Source organism: Anser brachyrhynchus (genome assembly GCF_964034855.1).
Source record: "Anser brachyrhynchus genome assembly, chromosome: 7".
In the NCBI taxonomy this organism is placed as follows: Eukaryota; Metazoa; Chordata; class Aves; order Anseriformes; family Anatidae; genus Anser; species Anser brachyrhynchus.
This window is the reverse complement of record NC_137701.1, coordinates 36,124,384-36,140,882: the sequence shown is the minus strand read 5'-3', so window position 1 is coordinate 36,140,882 and position 16,499 is coordinate 36,124,384. Positions and strand designations below refer to the sequence as shown.

The window sequence follows — 16,499 nt, the reverse complement described above, 5'->3', positions numbered from 1 at the left end:
AAAAGCATTATGATAGAGTAGTATGATTTTGTGTTTTATACACACAAAACAAATTTGCATTGCAGATTTCTAAACAGAATTACAGAATTGTGTACGTACAGCTGCAGCCACATTTGACAAACAAAAGAGTCTGCAACAGAGGAAGGAATTGCTTTAATGCCAGCCCCATAGAATATTCCCTACTGCTCATGGCACTGGTAGGTGAAGGGGAAGAGAATTGCTCAGGTAGAAACACCAGCAACACAATCTCATTTTTGACCAGGCTGAAACATAGCTCAGGGACAGTGAACTAGATGGTCACCTTTTAATTTTATTATTAAAGCAATGAGTGAATGAATTAACCTGGCACAGAAATGATGCTTTGAGAACATGGATTTTACTGAGGCTGAATATGCCTGTACAGATGGATGCAGAGTAGTGCAATTGCTTTGCTCATGTGTTGACCTGTCGGGATGTAGGGCACGTTAGGTCCACAAGCTGTCGAGCTGCATTAGCCCAGCACGAGCCAAATAGCCTGGCTGGTTTATTCTATCTGCCTATGCACAGCTGGTGGTTCACACACAGAGCTTCACATCTTTCTGATTTGTGAATTCTAGATCTGGACACTTCTTACAGAAAAGTTATTACTGGTATCCTCTATTTCCACATTTTTCAAAGAGTGGATTAACTTTTCTCCGTGCTTATTTTGTGTTTGATGTGTGTTCCTAAAATCTTTTATAACACCTTTGACTTTTCACTTTTTTTGCATAAAAAATAGGTAAAGCATCATGATCTCTAAACTGAAGCTACTGTCAAATATTGTAATAATATTCCAATCTTAGTCTTTAAAGCTCTTTTGTTCCTACAAAAATAATCCTGGGACTACACCTTCTGTAAAATTTGGGACATCAGAGCTGTAACTCTGTTAAGGGAGTTGAGGGATATTTCCAGTTGGGTATTCTGGGAGTTACTGTTTGTGATTGTAAGCAAAGGGACTTCAGTGACAGGGGAAATTCAACCAGCATCTAAGCGTGGGGGAATTAAGGATGCTTCAAAGCAAGGACAGGAGAATCAAGGTTTCATTTCTGAATATTTGGGAGAGGGAACATTTTAGGGTATGCTTGGATGGCTAAAGAGAAGATGTAGGAATTAAATGTATTCTGAATAGAGAAAGAAGTTATGCCAAAACTTAATCAAATAAAACAGCAGATTAAGAGCTGATGGAAAAACAGAATTTCCCTAGAGCTTCCTATTGACAGCTGCTCCATTTCCCCTTTCTCACCAAGTAAATACAGAGAAAAAAAATATATTAATGCAAAAAAAATAGAGAGATAAATGGGATGATCCCTAATACTCTGGTAACAAGGCTTCTTAGACCAGTGTAATTTTTCTGTTCTATCTTGACATTTTAAATAAGATATATGTGCTGGTAGATGTTTCAAATTTTAAATGATGACCCACATAGCGCAATATGTCAGAAGAGCATTTCTCTGTCGACATTCTTCTGAATGAGAAATGTGCTACACAGCATGTACTACTAAATGTTAATAGCTCTAAAACTACACAAATTGTAAATTTATTGAATTGTGTTAATAATGAGATGAATTCTTAAACTACTCACAGAATTCTGAAAGAGTTGCAACCTGATCAGAATTAAAGGTGCCCATAACACTCTGAACTGAGAGGGGGAAGAAACCAACAACAGATGATCTTGTTAAGGAGAGGGAACCAGTCTCCAGATGAAGAGTAGGCTGTTTTGGGGCTTTTTAGTAGAAAAAAAGGACAGAGCAACACCTGGATTACAACACAGAGATTGCATGTGCTGATAGTGTCTGCTACTTGTGATCGAATGAAAAAGTTACATTAAAAAAAAAAATATCTTACTCTAATAGCTGTGAAGAGAAGCACAGCAATAAAGAGGAAGCAACTGCTCATGTCTGCAAGAGGTTTACAGCAAGAGCTTGAGGTGTCAGCTGCTAGTTGTGTCTCAGGGTGGGGCTGTCTCCAAGGCATATTGCTTGGGAAGAAAGGTATGGAGGGGCTCGAGTCTAAGTGAAGTCTTGGGTGAATGACACTTGGGTCACTGACTTAGTCCACCATGTCCCAGGCAAAGTATGAAATGCAGTCTCTCTGGAAACAGAAATGATTGGTGCCAGGAGGGGATGTGACTTCTCTTAGTCCAAGTCTAGATGTAGCCTGTTTCCGAAAGCTTGAAAATGAAAAAAAAAAAAAAAAAAAAAGACAAACTCAGAAGAGAGAAAATATATTAGATTTCTTTACTGAGTTTCAGTGGTGATAACTCACCCTGGGTTTAAGATACTGTCGAGTGTCTGCTCTGTTTATGAACTGCTATTTTCACTAGGTTATATAGCTGTTTTATTATCTCCAGAATGAACATAATCCTCTTCATATACAGTAATCTAGTCGCTCACTACAAAATGCAATTCAGGCAAGAGAAGAAATCAGAATTTGCTGTGCCTTAACAATGCCATTATGGCATTGGCAAGCATGAGCCAGATACTGGTTATGATGATTCTGATTTATAATCTTAGCACAAGCAGTACAAGGTACCTCAAACACCAGGCAAACCAGCGGCGGAGGGCTTCTCATGTAGGGGAACTCCTAAACAGATGGAAAGTGTCCTGGTGTTGAGTTGGATGAGGGATTTAAACTTCTGTCTCTGAAATCTGGTGTCTGTCACTCTAGTTCTAATCTTCCCCAGATAGGGGAGAAAACAAAGGCATCTATCTTTGCAGGGCCTGATCCTTCCTGGTGTTACACTGTGCTTACAGTGGTGTAATTCTTGATAGGAATGGAGCCCTTTCTATGCACAGCTGGAACAAAGCATCAACTTCTCAGTCTCTTTTCCAAGTCCATGGAAAATAAACTCAGTTGTTCCCACTGCTGCACATTTCCCTGTTAGTATAGGCAGAAATACTAACGGTAGTGAAAATGTATTTCTGTACTGTCATATAACCTTGAGCACTTTGCCTTGTTTTGTGTGATTTTCATCCAGCCCAATATGTAATCATACTGTGGCATCGCAGTGAAAACCAGATTCACACAATCACACTTCTGCATTGATAATGGGTTATACGTTTGAAAATATTGATCGACTGCGAGGAAAATAAATTGAAGTAATACAGAATTTGAGAAAGCTGCTGACTACAGACAACTGAGTCTGCAATCTTTTGGTATATTTCTTTGTTTTGGTGTATTTAGATATCTGGAAAACTACAGAAATAATTTTTCAGGTATTCCGGAAAAATGCCGTCAGATTCTAATCCCAACTACATTGCACAGTATCTTTATAAGTAAAAATATGATAAAATGAAAGCTGAAAGGACACTGATGTAGCCACATTTGACCAATACCAAAGTTCCTGTGACAGTATCTTATGAAGTTTGGTGGCCTGTGCAAAGTGGATGAGGGACTTTAATCCATACATGTAATGAACAACCAAAATATTTACTGCTCTTCATTGGCAGTTTTATTTGAGGTGAAAAAAATTAATTATTACAGCTACACCCCAAAAACAGCATGCCCCCCCCTAAAAAGGGAAGACAGAAGCTTATTTGCAGGGTGGGCATATCATATATCATCTAATAAGGAAATAAAAGACTTTCATTTCTCAGATAGCCAGTCTGGCCCCCTCAGCAGTCACTAAAATTCAGCTAAATGAAAAAGAAACGTTTGATTACAATACAGTGGAAGGAGCTCAAAGCTATAATCATGTGTCATTTAGGAAATTTGTTAAAGAGGTCATTTGGCCCTTCATTGCCTGTTGATTTCTGGTCCCTGAATCAAACTTTCTAAAGGCAGCAATAATCTCCTTTTGCTGATAACTTTCTGTGGAGATGTTTCTTTTTCTATCTCAGGTTCATTTTAAAAAATAATTTGACTTCTCCTATCTTCTCTTGCTCTTGTCACTGATGTCCTCCCCTCCTCACCATCTCCTTTCTTCCATTCCGTGTATCTCATCATTCATCGGCCTTGCCTTGGACAGTAAAATCCATGGATTTGCCTACTGCTGATGCCCATAACTTGATCCACTACCACGTACCACTCCAAAACGTGATGCTTCAGGGCAACAAAAACTCATCAGCCAGAAGAATGACACTGTTTACCAGCCAAATCAGAACAGCTTTGGATGCCAGGTTTTCCTTTGATCTAGTCAATGCTCTAAATTTATTTTTGACCTTTGCCAAGTGTCTTTATCTCTCTTCTTGCTAACTATGACTAATTTCTACATCAGTAGGAGTTTTATGAAAGTGATTAATATTTATATTTAAAAGGTAGAGATACATCCCACGTGGGGTTAACCCTAGAACCAACTGAGGTTTTTTTGTTCAGGATCCAATACATTCCATTTCCTATGGAGTGAGTACGCCAGAAGTGGTTAAAAATAGCTTCTTCCATTCATTAGAGTCAGCAGATAGCCATTAATCTTCCTGAAAGTATTGATTCAAACTACTTGTCTCCACTTTCAAGGCCCTTCACAGACTAGCCTCTCCCCATCTATCATCTCTCCTTACACTACTGAAAAGGTGGCTGGCTTTGTAACAAGTGGGTGACAGTTACAAGCCAGCAGCCTTTCCTACATGCTGCCCCTCACGTCTGGAGGGAGCTGTACACAGTGCTAACAAAGGTTTTCCATTTGTCCCCTTTACATGATTTCCTCAAACTTTCCTTTGCCATAAGGACTACAAAAGCATTGCATAGTTATACACTGATGTGATTGGGCTAGAATCTGTCTAGGACGTGATCTTGCCAAGGACCGTCTTATCATTTCTTTATTTCTCCATCTCTGATATCTATCTGTCCCAAACTGCAATATCATGTCTTACTCCTAGACTGCAAGAACTTGAATGCAAAGTCTCTGCACTAGGTACTGCTTAGCAGGACATTTCCCAGCACACTACTGCAAAATATGCAGGTAATCAGAAATAAATGCTAGCTCAGGTGGTCAACAACTGTAGGGAGCATGAGAGAATGGCACACAGAGCCAAAACCTCATGGACTAGCATAGGTCAAAACTAGTAGAACAGCATGGCAAGTGTTTTTGCGTGGCTGTTATCCCCCATAAGCTCAGCGCTGATCCTTAAAGAATAATGCCTGTCTACCACTGAGAGTTACTATCTTAGTCTTAATATCAAACCAGCATAATTATATTTCATCTAGCTCATAAACTTATTCTGTAAATTTCTGTATTGCAGTTCCCTGTGCATCCAGTGCTGTTGTTACCCATAGCAGACAATACTGTGACATTTCTACACCAGCCAGCATAGATAAGCCCTTAATATAGATGGCAGATTATTGCATTTACTTCTAGAATTGATATTCTGCTGTTTGCTCATAATCTAAATGGTCATGGTGGTTTCTTTAAACACTACACCAGCAAATTTGACTAGTGTATATCTTCCTTCTGCCCTAGATTCAAGATCTTCCCAAAGCCATGTGGATGTTGCTGAGAGAAATAGCGAAGATGCTAGAAGCTCTCACCAGGAAGGCAAGACATTAAGAAACATATATTCCCTTCTTTCCCGAACCCAAGTTCCAAGACAACAAACTACGTACTTTATGGAAAGAAACCACACAGTCATTAACACTCCATTTCTTACAATGAAAAGGAAGATTTCCCAGGCTCAGACATTGTCAGAAAAAAAATATGTTATGGAGTCCACGACACATGAGAAACAGACTTTTCTTGAAAAAAGAAGTGATGCACACACTTTCCTTCTGCACGAGGAACCAGACCGCAGAACAGCAGCTGTCAGCGTGACAACCCCTACTGCTGTGCATTTTAAGCAGTACAAACCAGGTCCAACACAGACCGCTCCTTCTCATCACAACCCAAATGCAAGCTCATTCTTTGCAAGGCCACATGCTGTTCAGCAAGCTTGTTCCAGATACAGCTATTTTCCCAGGAAATGGCCCAGTCGAATCACAGTCTCAAAGACCAAACCCTCCCAAAATTTCCCGACAGAGCAGCGAACATCTTTGGAAACACACCTCACACCCTCTTTTCATCCATTAGGTTATTCCCTTGACACAGCTCCCCGGACTGCCACCATCCCACCTGGGCCTGTTCCCCCAGCAAGGCTACCAGCACAGACCGCAGCGCTCAGGCAGGCATACAAGGCAGCAATGGACCATGTGGAACTGCCAAAAACCATCAGTGGGATGCGTCAGGACATCATCTGTGCTAACACGCCATGCTTCAGTGGTGTGCAGTGTGAGCCAGACGAAGATGGAGGGTTTAAATGTGGGCCTTGTCCCACAGGATACAGCGGTAACGGAATTATGTGTGAAGGTAAGGGAGAAAATCCTCTTCCGAATTCCTTCGTGCCTTTAAATATATTTCTAAGTATAAATAAAATCACTTTCAAAAATTATAAATAATTTTGATTATATATTTACAGATGTTGCCAGCTGAGATCATACTGTTTTTCAAAGGCAATTACATTTTAAAATAATAGAAAAACTTATTCTATAACTCAGAAGTTCTTTCTGCTTACAAAAATGACATATTTACTTGATAATATCTAATCTACTGAAACCAGGACTAGATTGTGATCTTACTTGCCCTTGCTTAAGGCCAGATTCATTTTAGTGAAATCATTACATTTGAAACCATATAAAACTTTGTGGGAAGGAGTAAAATTGACTCTATTTGTCTATACAACACATATTCTATGAAAAACTAATTGTTCTGCTATCTTAAAAATTACTTTTAAATATCTACCCAATACCCTAAATATAAAACTGAACCTGTCATCTGAAATGTATAGCACCAGAAGAGTTTTCACAATATATTGACTTATTTATTAGGCATTTTAGAATACCTCGGTAAAGCAATAGTATTACACGCATTTCTAAAACAATGAGTTCTCTGAGTTGGCTCTCATTAATTATACCTTTTGTTGAAATCCTTCTGATAAGTTGATGTCTTAATTGGCCTTTCACTACACAAAGCAGAAGTGTAGTGAATCTATTCAATTTGTAGTAATCTATTTAATTTTCTTTTGCCAGTGGTTTCTCGCATCCTGTGCCCACAGCAGACAGGCCTGGCAGGGTCTCAGCAGGGCTCAGAGCCCCTGTGGTTCCCTGCTGCTCACGAGTCTTTTTGGGGGTGTAAAGCCCCCAGCAGCACGGCAGCCCTCTGAGCTTAGAGCAGTCCTGGAGACATGCTGCAAAATGCATAAGGAAAAATTACTATAATCCCGCATGCTGTAATTTTCACCTACTTGCACATTTCTGAAATGACCCTTCTAAAGGGCTGAAGGTTGTTTGGCCCATCAAGAAAGACCCCATCTTTTATGCCTGCAGCTGGAAACACACGATGTAGCTCCGAGTATTGGGAAGCTCAAAGCAAGCTGGAGTGCAGGATGGCCTCCCCTCAAAGACAAGGCCTAGGTACAGATGAATATTTACAAATACAGATATTCAGCTGCCAGTGTATAAATAAATTTAGTATGCCCATCAGTACAGTCCTTAAAACATAAATCTACCTGTGCCTTTTACTGTCTCACAAGACAAGACGTTTTCTTCAATTACTGGAATTACAGAAAACCTCTCTGGAGAGTCCTTAAGTTGAAATAGCTTATTGCCAACATCATTCTCTGTCTCAGGGCTTGATGACACGGTACACAAACATCCTTTATTTCTCTCCTGTCACTGACCGCATCACCTGACTTAATAATAAGCCTGTCTGCTTCACCCCGAGCCACTGTGCGCACCTGCGACTGCTGTCCTGGAGCAGGGCCAGGAATGCCTCTGCCGCCGGCTCTGTGTGAAGAGCATCCATTGTACCTCCAGCTGCTGGCGTCTCTTTGCGTGTCAGATGCAGCTGGCTGATCATGACAGATGAAGGAGAAAGATGACAACAGTTCCTTGCATTAAGGCCTTGCCAGAATGTCTGCTATCAGCACCTGACGATGCAGGCACGACCGTACTGATTTCCCACAAAACAGTAGTACCCTCTCAGAGCAGACGGCAGCAAAACTGAGCAAGTGATCAAAGCTTAGATGAGGCAAAACTTTGTGAAATCTTCAGACTTTGATGCAGCATGGCAAGCGAGCAAAAATGTCCAGCCTCAGACACTCAGACACATTTGATGCCGAAATTCACCAAGATAAAAGGAACGGCCCATCGGTAGCAAGGTTTAATACCTGTGGAGCTTGAGGGGATGTGACCTTTGTTTAATAAGAGTTCCTGAAAATACTCTGAGATAATAAATGCTTTACGGAGTGGTATTTATCTTGTGACAGAATGTAGATTTATTTATTTATTTATTTCAGTTGTGCGGATTCAAAATTAAGCGTGGAGGGACTGGTAGGGAAAAAATAAGCAGCATCCTGAAAATGAATTTGTCCTCTAAAATAAATCATGCAAGATTTTGATTCTTTAATACTCTTATCCCTTTGTACAAGCCCCTCACGCTGCCCCCTGGTTTAGTCAGAGGTCCTCTCCCTCCATTTTGTTTTCCTGCTTTGGGCATCACAGAGCCACAGGAGTCCAGGCTGGAGGCCCTGGGGACCACCAGGTCCAATCTCCTGCCTTCTTTTGGAAGAGCAGAGCTAGATCTCAGTGTGTTTGGCTTACACTCAGACATCTAAAACTAAACTGAGATATTTTCAGATGCTCTCAGCACTATCTGTTTAGATCACTCCCTTCAGTACCAACAACTTTGTCATCTGTAAGAAGTAGGACCTTGCTTTTACCCATCTTGTTTTGACATAAAAAGCAGTAGGGACTGAATTCTCCTATTTCTGGCAGCAGCTAATTACTACGAGGATAAGCCAAGGTGAAGTAGTTCCTCGAGGATCGAATCTCTACTTCCATACCCCTTCCTACAGCTGGCCAGGTTCTCGGCTTGTAGAGCTCTTTTATCTTCCTTCACAAAGGCAGCATTATGATTTATCAGCAGCCTAATGTCAAGGCGAGTCTGCTAAATAGGCAAGGCCTTGACACACATCATTTCAGAGGAGTATTTTGGAGAAAGCTGACATCACCTACGCTATAATAAAAAATAAGCAGGCGAAATAAGGCCTACGGTTGTCCGCTGCATTCTTCTGCGTATTCACTTGCAGAAGACGCTTGCTTTTCTTTGTGGAGTAAACTTAGCCAAGAGTTCCTCTGGTGATGAGGGAGGTTGTGAAATAGATAATTTCCACTCTACGTGTCCTTTCCAAAGATACATACCAAAACACCAACATACTATTATGGTACACTCTTAGCAGTGTTACAGGACAGTCCCTATCACTAGCCAAAGTGCACTACAGAAGTGTCCTAACACCTACAGAGCTTTGAACATTTCAGCTCACTATGGCAGTAATTAAAAAAAAATAGTCCTTTAATAATGCATAACTAGTTCAAATATTGTTTTGAACACCTCACTGTGTAACATTAGAGGCTAATGCTCTAAAATATTCGTTAATGATAGCCACACGAGAGCCATTACTGACCGGCCTGCCTGTGTTCTCCCCACAACAGGGTCACAGGCCTGCACTTCCAAAGACACCGTATCCACTGGACAAGGAAAAAAATGCTGGCTTTTCCCTGGGCTCATTTTATTCACCAGGGTCTGTGCATATGGCACTGTCTGAGAGCAGCTGTTATATTTCTTGAGCTCCTTAGGGTGCCCTAAGGTGGAACATGTCCTTTCCACTCGATAACAGGGTTGAAGCAAACGAAAAATTCTGCTCAGGGCATTTTTGTTGTGCTTCTTTCTGAGACGCCTAAACCTGAACGCTGAAGAAAAACAAGAATTTAAGCCAAATTCCTGGTCATCCTTGTTTTTATTTCTCTAACCCCAATTTTGTTCAACAGGGAGTGTCTGGTTACTAAAACTCTACAGCTAAAAAAACAGACAGTTTTGTAAAATCAAGTCAATAACTTTAAACCATTTAGGATTAGGTGATGATTAAGGACTATTATGTTTCTAGTTTTTAGCAGTCATAAAAGTTCCTCAGACTTCCTGTGGAGAATAAAGTCGTGCAACTTTAGAAACAAAGTGTTTTCTTAAAATGTTAAATCAGTAAAACTCTTGGGTTATTTTACAGGTTTTGCACAGCATTTTCTGAGGGAAGGGGAATTCTCGAACAGCAGCAGTCATGCTTTCCTCTCAGGAGTTAAAAATACACCATTGCCTTGACATTACAAAACCAAATAATTTTCAAAATAATGGGAAAGACAAAGTATTATTGGGAATGTATTACAACCTCAGGATACACAGCTGGATGAAACTAGGCTAAAAAATCAGTTAGCTGACATTTGTCTGGTCTGACATTTTTACACCCAAAAAGCTCTACCATATCAAACCAAAAGTCCTTCCTCTGTCTCCAACAGCTGCTAACAGCAGATGTCCAGAATTATTTGGGAAAAAAAATATAGGAATACTGTCCAGAATAGTCACCCAGCAAGTTGTGGATTGTGTGTTTAAAAAAGCAAAGGTGATGTCTTTGTAATTGATATCTCCCAGTATGTACTTCTGTAAGTTTACCCAAATGCTTTTAGAACCCCTACAAAGTTTTGCTGTCCACAGTCCTACTGACGAGCTTCACAGAGGAACTGTGAGCTCCCTTTAAACTAGCTGCCTGCTAGCTTTACATCTGTCTGTCTTGCACAGCAAGAAACAGTAAGCAACTGTATCCTGTTCAACCTTTCCAGCCCCCATATAATTTTGTAGTTTTCCATCCTATCCCCCTAAGCTTTGTTTTTCCCAAAGACTTAATCTACTGTTTTTTTGTGCAAAAGCTCTTCTGTAACTCTGGTTATCCTTGTCACCTTTTTTCTGTATCTTTTCCACTTTTACTATAGCTTTTCCAAGCTGGGGGGATCAGAACAGCACATGGTATTTAAGATGCAGCTCACCATGGATACAGGCCATAATAAAGTCTGGCATTTTGTGCTCTGCTCATTTTCTAACAATTCCTAACATTTTATTTGCTTTTTTGACTGCAGATGAGCACTCGGCTGACATTTCACAAAACAAAATCCATTAGTACAGCCTAACCAGAACTGTTGTCTGCATTTGTACTCCCAATTTAGTCAGTCAAGTTAATCTTGTTAATTTTCTATTTGCTATGATAGGTATTTATTTCATAAATGGACTCTGGGCTGCTGGACTATTTAAGTATGCATATGAGTTATTTTAATTGCACTAATACATGATTTAACCCTACGCTTTATTGCCTTTCTCTGTTAAAGACATGCAAAAGAAAGGCTTTACTCCATGTCTGTTAAAGAGGAAAACCAATAATCCTTACAACTTATTTTTTCTTTTTTTTTTTTTCCCTCCCTTCTGCTGCACATATTAAAACTTCATCCGCACATCTAGGAAAGCAGTTTAGCACATCTTTGAAAGAAAATAATTGTAGTGCAGTAATTACAGGAAACCAGGTAGTCTACACTCCTGACCTGACTGTTTTTCACATTTTAAACTGAAACTGCAGGTAACCTCACACCTTTGAGCCTTGCCTTAGTGGTGCAAGTCCAGGACCTGCCAGGCTGGGCTGCACAGGCGGTTATTCGCTGTTGAGATGTCAAGCAATAACTCTGCCCTGGAAGCCATTTGCTGATTAGGGTATGATTAGGGTATCAGAAATGGAGGAACCAACACATCATCTAGTATTTCTGAGTTTCTTCAAAGTTATCATAGAGAAACCCATAAAAAGTGCATGATCTCATTTTAATGGGAAAAAAAAAAAAAAAAAGTAGTTTCAGGATATTTTCCAAAAAGCCCTTTCAAATAAAACAATAATGGACTTCTCCATTTTTGCCTGCAGACTTTAAATTATGAACAAAAACATACACATTTGACAGCAAGATTGACCATTTACAACAATGTTTTTCTCTTTACTGTTATCTTATACCATCCAAAAATGTTTAGTATAAAAACACAGCAATACCTTTGTACAATTTAGCAAATGTTTATGGAAAAACATGTTCATTCCAGAAGATGAAAGATAGGAGTCTTGGAAAAGAATTTGACATAAACAGTATATTTCTATTACTGAGAAAAATGTTTTTTAGGTGAATGTTGCTCTCCCACTGCCATTGCAGCCAGTGTTCAGTTTTTATCTTCTGCTATTCACCAATAATAGAATAGTTTTAAGTGTTTTACTAAAGTGTCACAATAAGATCTAATTATTTGAATATCTAAAATACTATGTTCTTTTCTGACAGTTCAGATGCATCTCAAAATGTGTAAAGGCCAGATGGAAAGCTGTCTATTCAAATGGACGCATTCACTTTAAGTGCTATACACAAAACACGCTGAAATAAAGCATAATACGTTTGAATGTCACTGCACTCGGCATAGCACTTAGGGACCTGGAGGCTTTATGCAACCATCACGCTACAGGAAAGGAAACATATTTCATGTACTTCAAAAAGTACATTTTCCCCAGGTTTTGTGTTTCCCAGTCTCTATGCAGAGAATGTGATTCAGTTCAGCTTGCTGTAATTTCTACTTGCAAAGAAATCCCTTGTAAGCAAGTCCTATGCTTACCCAAGCCCAGAGGAATTAAGATGTTTCAAGTGCACACAGGTCAGGCTGGCACCCCTATTTCAAAGCAAGGTGTCATTGACTTCAGCGAGATCTATGGCAAGCCCCTGAACACAAGTGGCGGCTTACGAATACAGTGCTGCCATTTAAAAAGTTTAACAAATTTCTTTGAAAACAGCTTCCATTTCTTTCGCCTTTCTTCCCCTTGCCATTTCATCATGGACTGCTGCCTGCTGTTTGCCCTAAGGGCACGAGACCCCGAGCTGCCTGAGCCTCTGACCTGCTCTGAGCTGCTGCCAGTGGCCGGATCAGAAGAACTTTGGGGAAGTGTGATGCTAACTGCTTTAGTGGGTCTAAACCAAATCTATTTAGCTGTCCAGAAAATGTCGATTTTTTTTTATTCTTTTTTTCCCCCGATGTACACTTCAAATTTCAGCTAAACGCATGCTGAATTGGAAATGTCTAAACCTTATAGCCCATCAAATCAAAACTAAATTTAGCTTAATGACATTCCCAGCATGAGTAGTATGGATCTAAACTATATCAAGTTGTCTCCGCTCAAGCATGTCAAATCCTGAAGTTATATTAATACAGCACTGAAAATTTCACCCTTAAAACCTAATGGTAACAGGAAATGTAAATACTGAACTACCTGAAGAGCAGATCTAATAACAAATACATTTCTTAATGTTATTTGTGTGAAAGGATTTATTTAAAGGTACTTTCTTGGGGTTTGATTTTATAACTGCAATTAAAGTATGTGTGGTGGCTTTCATAATGTTTTGGATGGCAAAGTTCAGATGCAATGGCTTTCTGTGAAGGCTTGGTGATAGCCCAAGAGGTGAGGCCTTCACAGCATGAGCTTCATTTAAATTCTGTCATGCCACAAGTATTTGTCCTTTAGTGTTCCAATTACGCTATCCATTTTACATTTGTAAGAACAATTTTTTTATTTCTTTTTGTAACGATACTGAAAGATGCTTTCTTTCAGATCTCTGTAGCGTCTTTCACTATCATGCATTTTTCCTTGGAATAACCTTGCTTAGCTTCATACCCATTGTAAAAAATACAACCCTGCCAGTAAAGTGTGTCAAAGTACAACATTTTTCTCTGTGTTCACTTCCCAAGCTTGTGGATAGATATTTTTCATTCTGTTATTCAGTGTGATATTTTTTCTGAAGGCGTAAGGGAGAGCCAGCAGACACACACGTCTTGCTCTGTTCCTGCACCCAGAGCTCCTTAAGATAAGTTTCAGTGCATTTCCTACAGCAGTGCCTTCTCCCTCCCTCTCTGGAACGTGGCGTAGAAGAGTACCTCTTGTTAGAGGGTTACAAATACAAATATTCATGATAGCAAATGTTAGGTGCTTACCTTTGTCATTAGGTTTAGGAGGGTAAACTTTTCTTGCCCATGAACAATTAAATGCATTAAGAATGTGCCTAAATCAGACTCCAGCTGGGAATCAGCTTTTGTCTCTCCACTGAGTATATGAAATGCTCAGAATAAACAGCTCATTAGGCAGATAAGATAAGCGATGTGAAACCCCCTCAACAGTCCCTGACATTCAGATCTCTTTTCTGGAATCGATGAGTTCATTGCTTGACATGTAATGACCATCATTTAAAAAACAAACAAGTGTCTTCAGCAAATAACCTGTTTCCAGAGCTGCAATAATTTCCAGCTTTATGCCATACACCTGCACATGCTCCCTTCCACAGAATGAGACTGCTACTGCAATACATCAAGAAATCATTATCTAACTTTCTGCTTTGTCTGCAGACCTCAAACAACCCATTAAACATTTAAATTGTTGCTTAAATGTTTGTCATTTTGCTGACAAATCTCCTTACAACTCTTTTATCCAGAGGAAACACTTCACCTCTGCTCTGGGGTAACTTTTGACACCCATTAAGGCTTACCGAACATCCACAAGGCTAATTTGTACAGAGGGAAGGGCAAGGTGTTTCATATTGTGAACTACATTTGTATTCGGTCCATTTTAGACTTCAAAAATATGTACTTACAAATGGGCATGCACAGAAGTTAAACACGACTATGTTAGCACCATATTACTAATGTGATATCTGTTTTTATCCTGCAGTTTTTCCTAGTAGCCAAGTTTCTTGTTGGATTAATAAAATGGTGAAAAGTAGTAACAAGTACTGTGCTCATAGCCACACAGAATGTAGTACCCGAGGTCGTTTCTTTTTCTCATGCTTTATTCTGCCTGTGCTTCTTGCAGTGCAGTGTGATCCACCGTGTGAGAACGGAGGCACTTGTGTAGCTCGAAATACTTGTTCTTGTGCTTATGGATTTGTTGGTCCTCGATGTGAAACAAGTATGTACAAATTCATTGAGGCTTTTCTCCCCATTACATGTTTGAATTTGCAGAAAATGATAAGACAAAAAAAAAAAAAACTTTTTAATTTTCTCTATTTCTCCTTAAAATTATGGTTGAATACAGCAAGGAAATCAAAGTATAATATATAGAAGTAATACAGTAGCTGAACGATTTCAGTGCATATAGTCACCAGCAACATAGTTGTATTATGTAAAAATATGCACATCTGTATCAACATATTCTACATAAAAGTGCTTCTGGAAAAAAAAATAAAAAAATAAAAACAAAGCAAAAACCTCCATGTTATTTATAGTAACGTTTATGAAATTCAAGGTAGTGTGAGTGAATGCAGTAACACTAATTTTGAGAACACAAAAAGGCCATGCCTATGAGGAGTCGTGTCACTGTGCAAAACAAGCTGCAAAAGAGTCTCAATATATAGAACATCTGGGAAAAAAATCAGCCTTCAAACCCTTCTATATTAGCTGAATGGCAAAATATATGCACTTGCATTATTACAGTCCTTGCTGCTGATTTAAGTATCAGGCTGCCCTTGACAGGAATATAATTTTATCTGTGAAACAGGGTAGCTTGAATACTTAAAGACCAAAGAATTTTAGATGCAAGATTTCTGATGGAAATAGTGGGCAGAAAAGAGAAAGAAAACCATGGGAAGAGACAGATTCATTCCTCAGTTTAACTCTTGGACTAAAACCATTAGTTATTTGCCGTATTAGAGCATCTCTAAGAATCAAAATTGGTATTACTGATAACAGATTTAGATCCTTTGTGCTTTTCCTAGTGGTGTGTAACAGACACTGCCATAATGGTGGGGTCTGTGTGTCGCCAGATGAGTGCAAATGCAAAAGTGGATGGAGCAACCCGTCTTGCGAAATCGGTAAGTGGTTAGAAATAACTGGTCCCCCATTTCTTTTGCTGCCTGAAATCCATGTGGTTTGCGCAATTCAGCAGTCAGAGCGGGAATTGCTTGAAAAATTAAAATGTAAGAAGAGCAGGAGACCTAGTAAAGGGCAAAACCTCAGAAGGCTTTGAGATTGTATAAGTATTCATAAGTTTAGCTGTTTATGTGAATCTCAGGGTCACTTACAGGAAACCCACAAGCAGAATCTTTTTGCAGCTTTTATAAGCTCACCCAATTCTGGGATTTATTCTTAGCGTGCACAGAAATGAAAATAAAGTTATTCACCACATCAGCAGTTACAACCTTAGGAGGTGCTTGATAGCTTCTGCCAATGAGAACGGTTCTCACTGGAGATTTTGGAGCTATGTTGATTTGGAATCTCAGTGCAAATGCTCAAAAAATCACCACGGCCACAGACATAAACTCACTCTTTGTTGGCCTTGTCCACGGAGAGCTCAAAGGAGCCCTGCCCTGCAGCCCTAGTGCCTCAGTGGTGGAGATGAGGAATTTGAAGATGTGCAATTTCCATGCTTTGTTCCTTTTAACCCTATACATTTCTCTCACGGTGGGAGAGAAAGAAAAATGGTTTGGCTTTTGGTGATTTTTACAGTCAAATCAGAACTTAAAAATAAACATTATGTGGGACAGGAATAGAAGGAGGGCTGGTTAAACTAGAAAGGGAATGCAAGCAATTAAATGTGGCTTCTGCTGCTCAGTTAGCAACTACACGTGCAGTTCTAATATAT

At 39.5% G+C, this 16,499-nt stretch overlaps 1 protein-coding gene across 2 annotated transcripts in view; it reads left to right on the top strand.

The window, feature by feature from the left end:
* The window catches only part of LOC308198226 (von Willebrand factor D and EGF domain-containing protein-like), a 178,457-nt gene that overhangs the window by 128,832 nt on the left and 33,126 nt on the right, over positions 1-16,499 (top strand). For both annotated transcript variants that reach the window (XM_080600292.1, XM_080600291.1), the window contains exons 21-23: positions 5,414-6,292; positions 14,733-14,828; positions 15,634-15,729. In XM_080600292.1, coding sequence (XP_080456418.1) covers positions 5,414-6,292; positions 14,733-14,828; positions 15,634-15,729 — 1,071 coding nt within the window. The remainder of the gene's footprint in view (positions 1-5,413; positions 6,293-14,732; positions 14,829-15,633; positions 15,730-16,499) is intronic.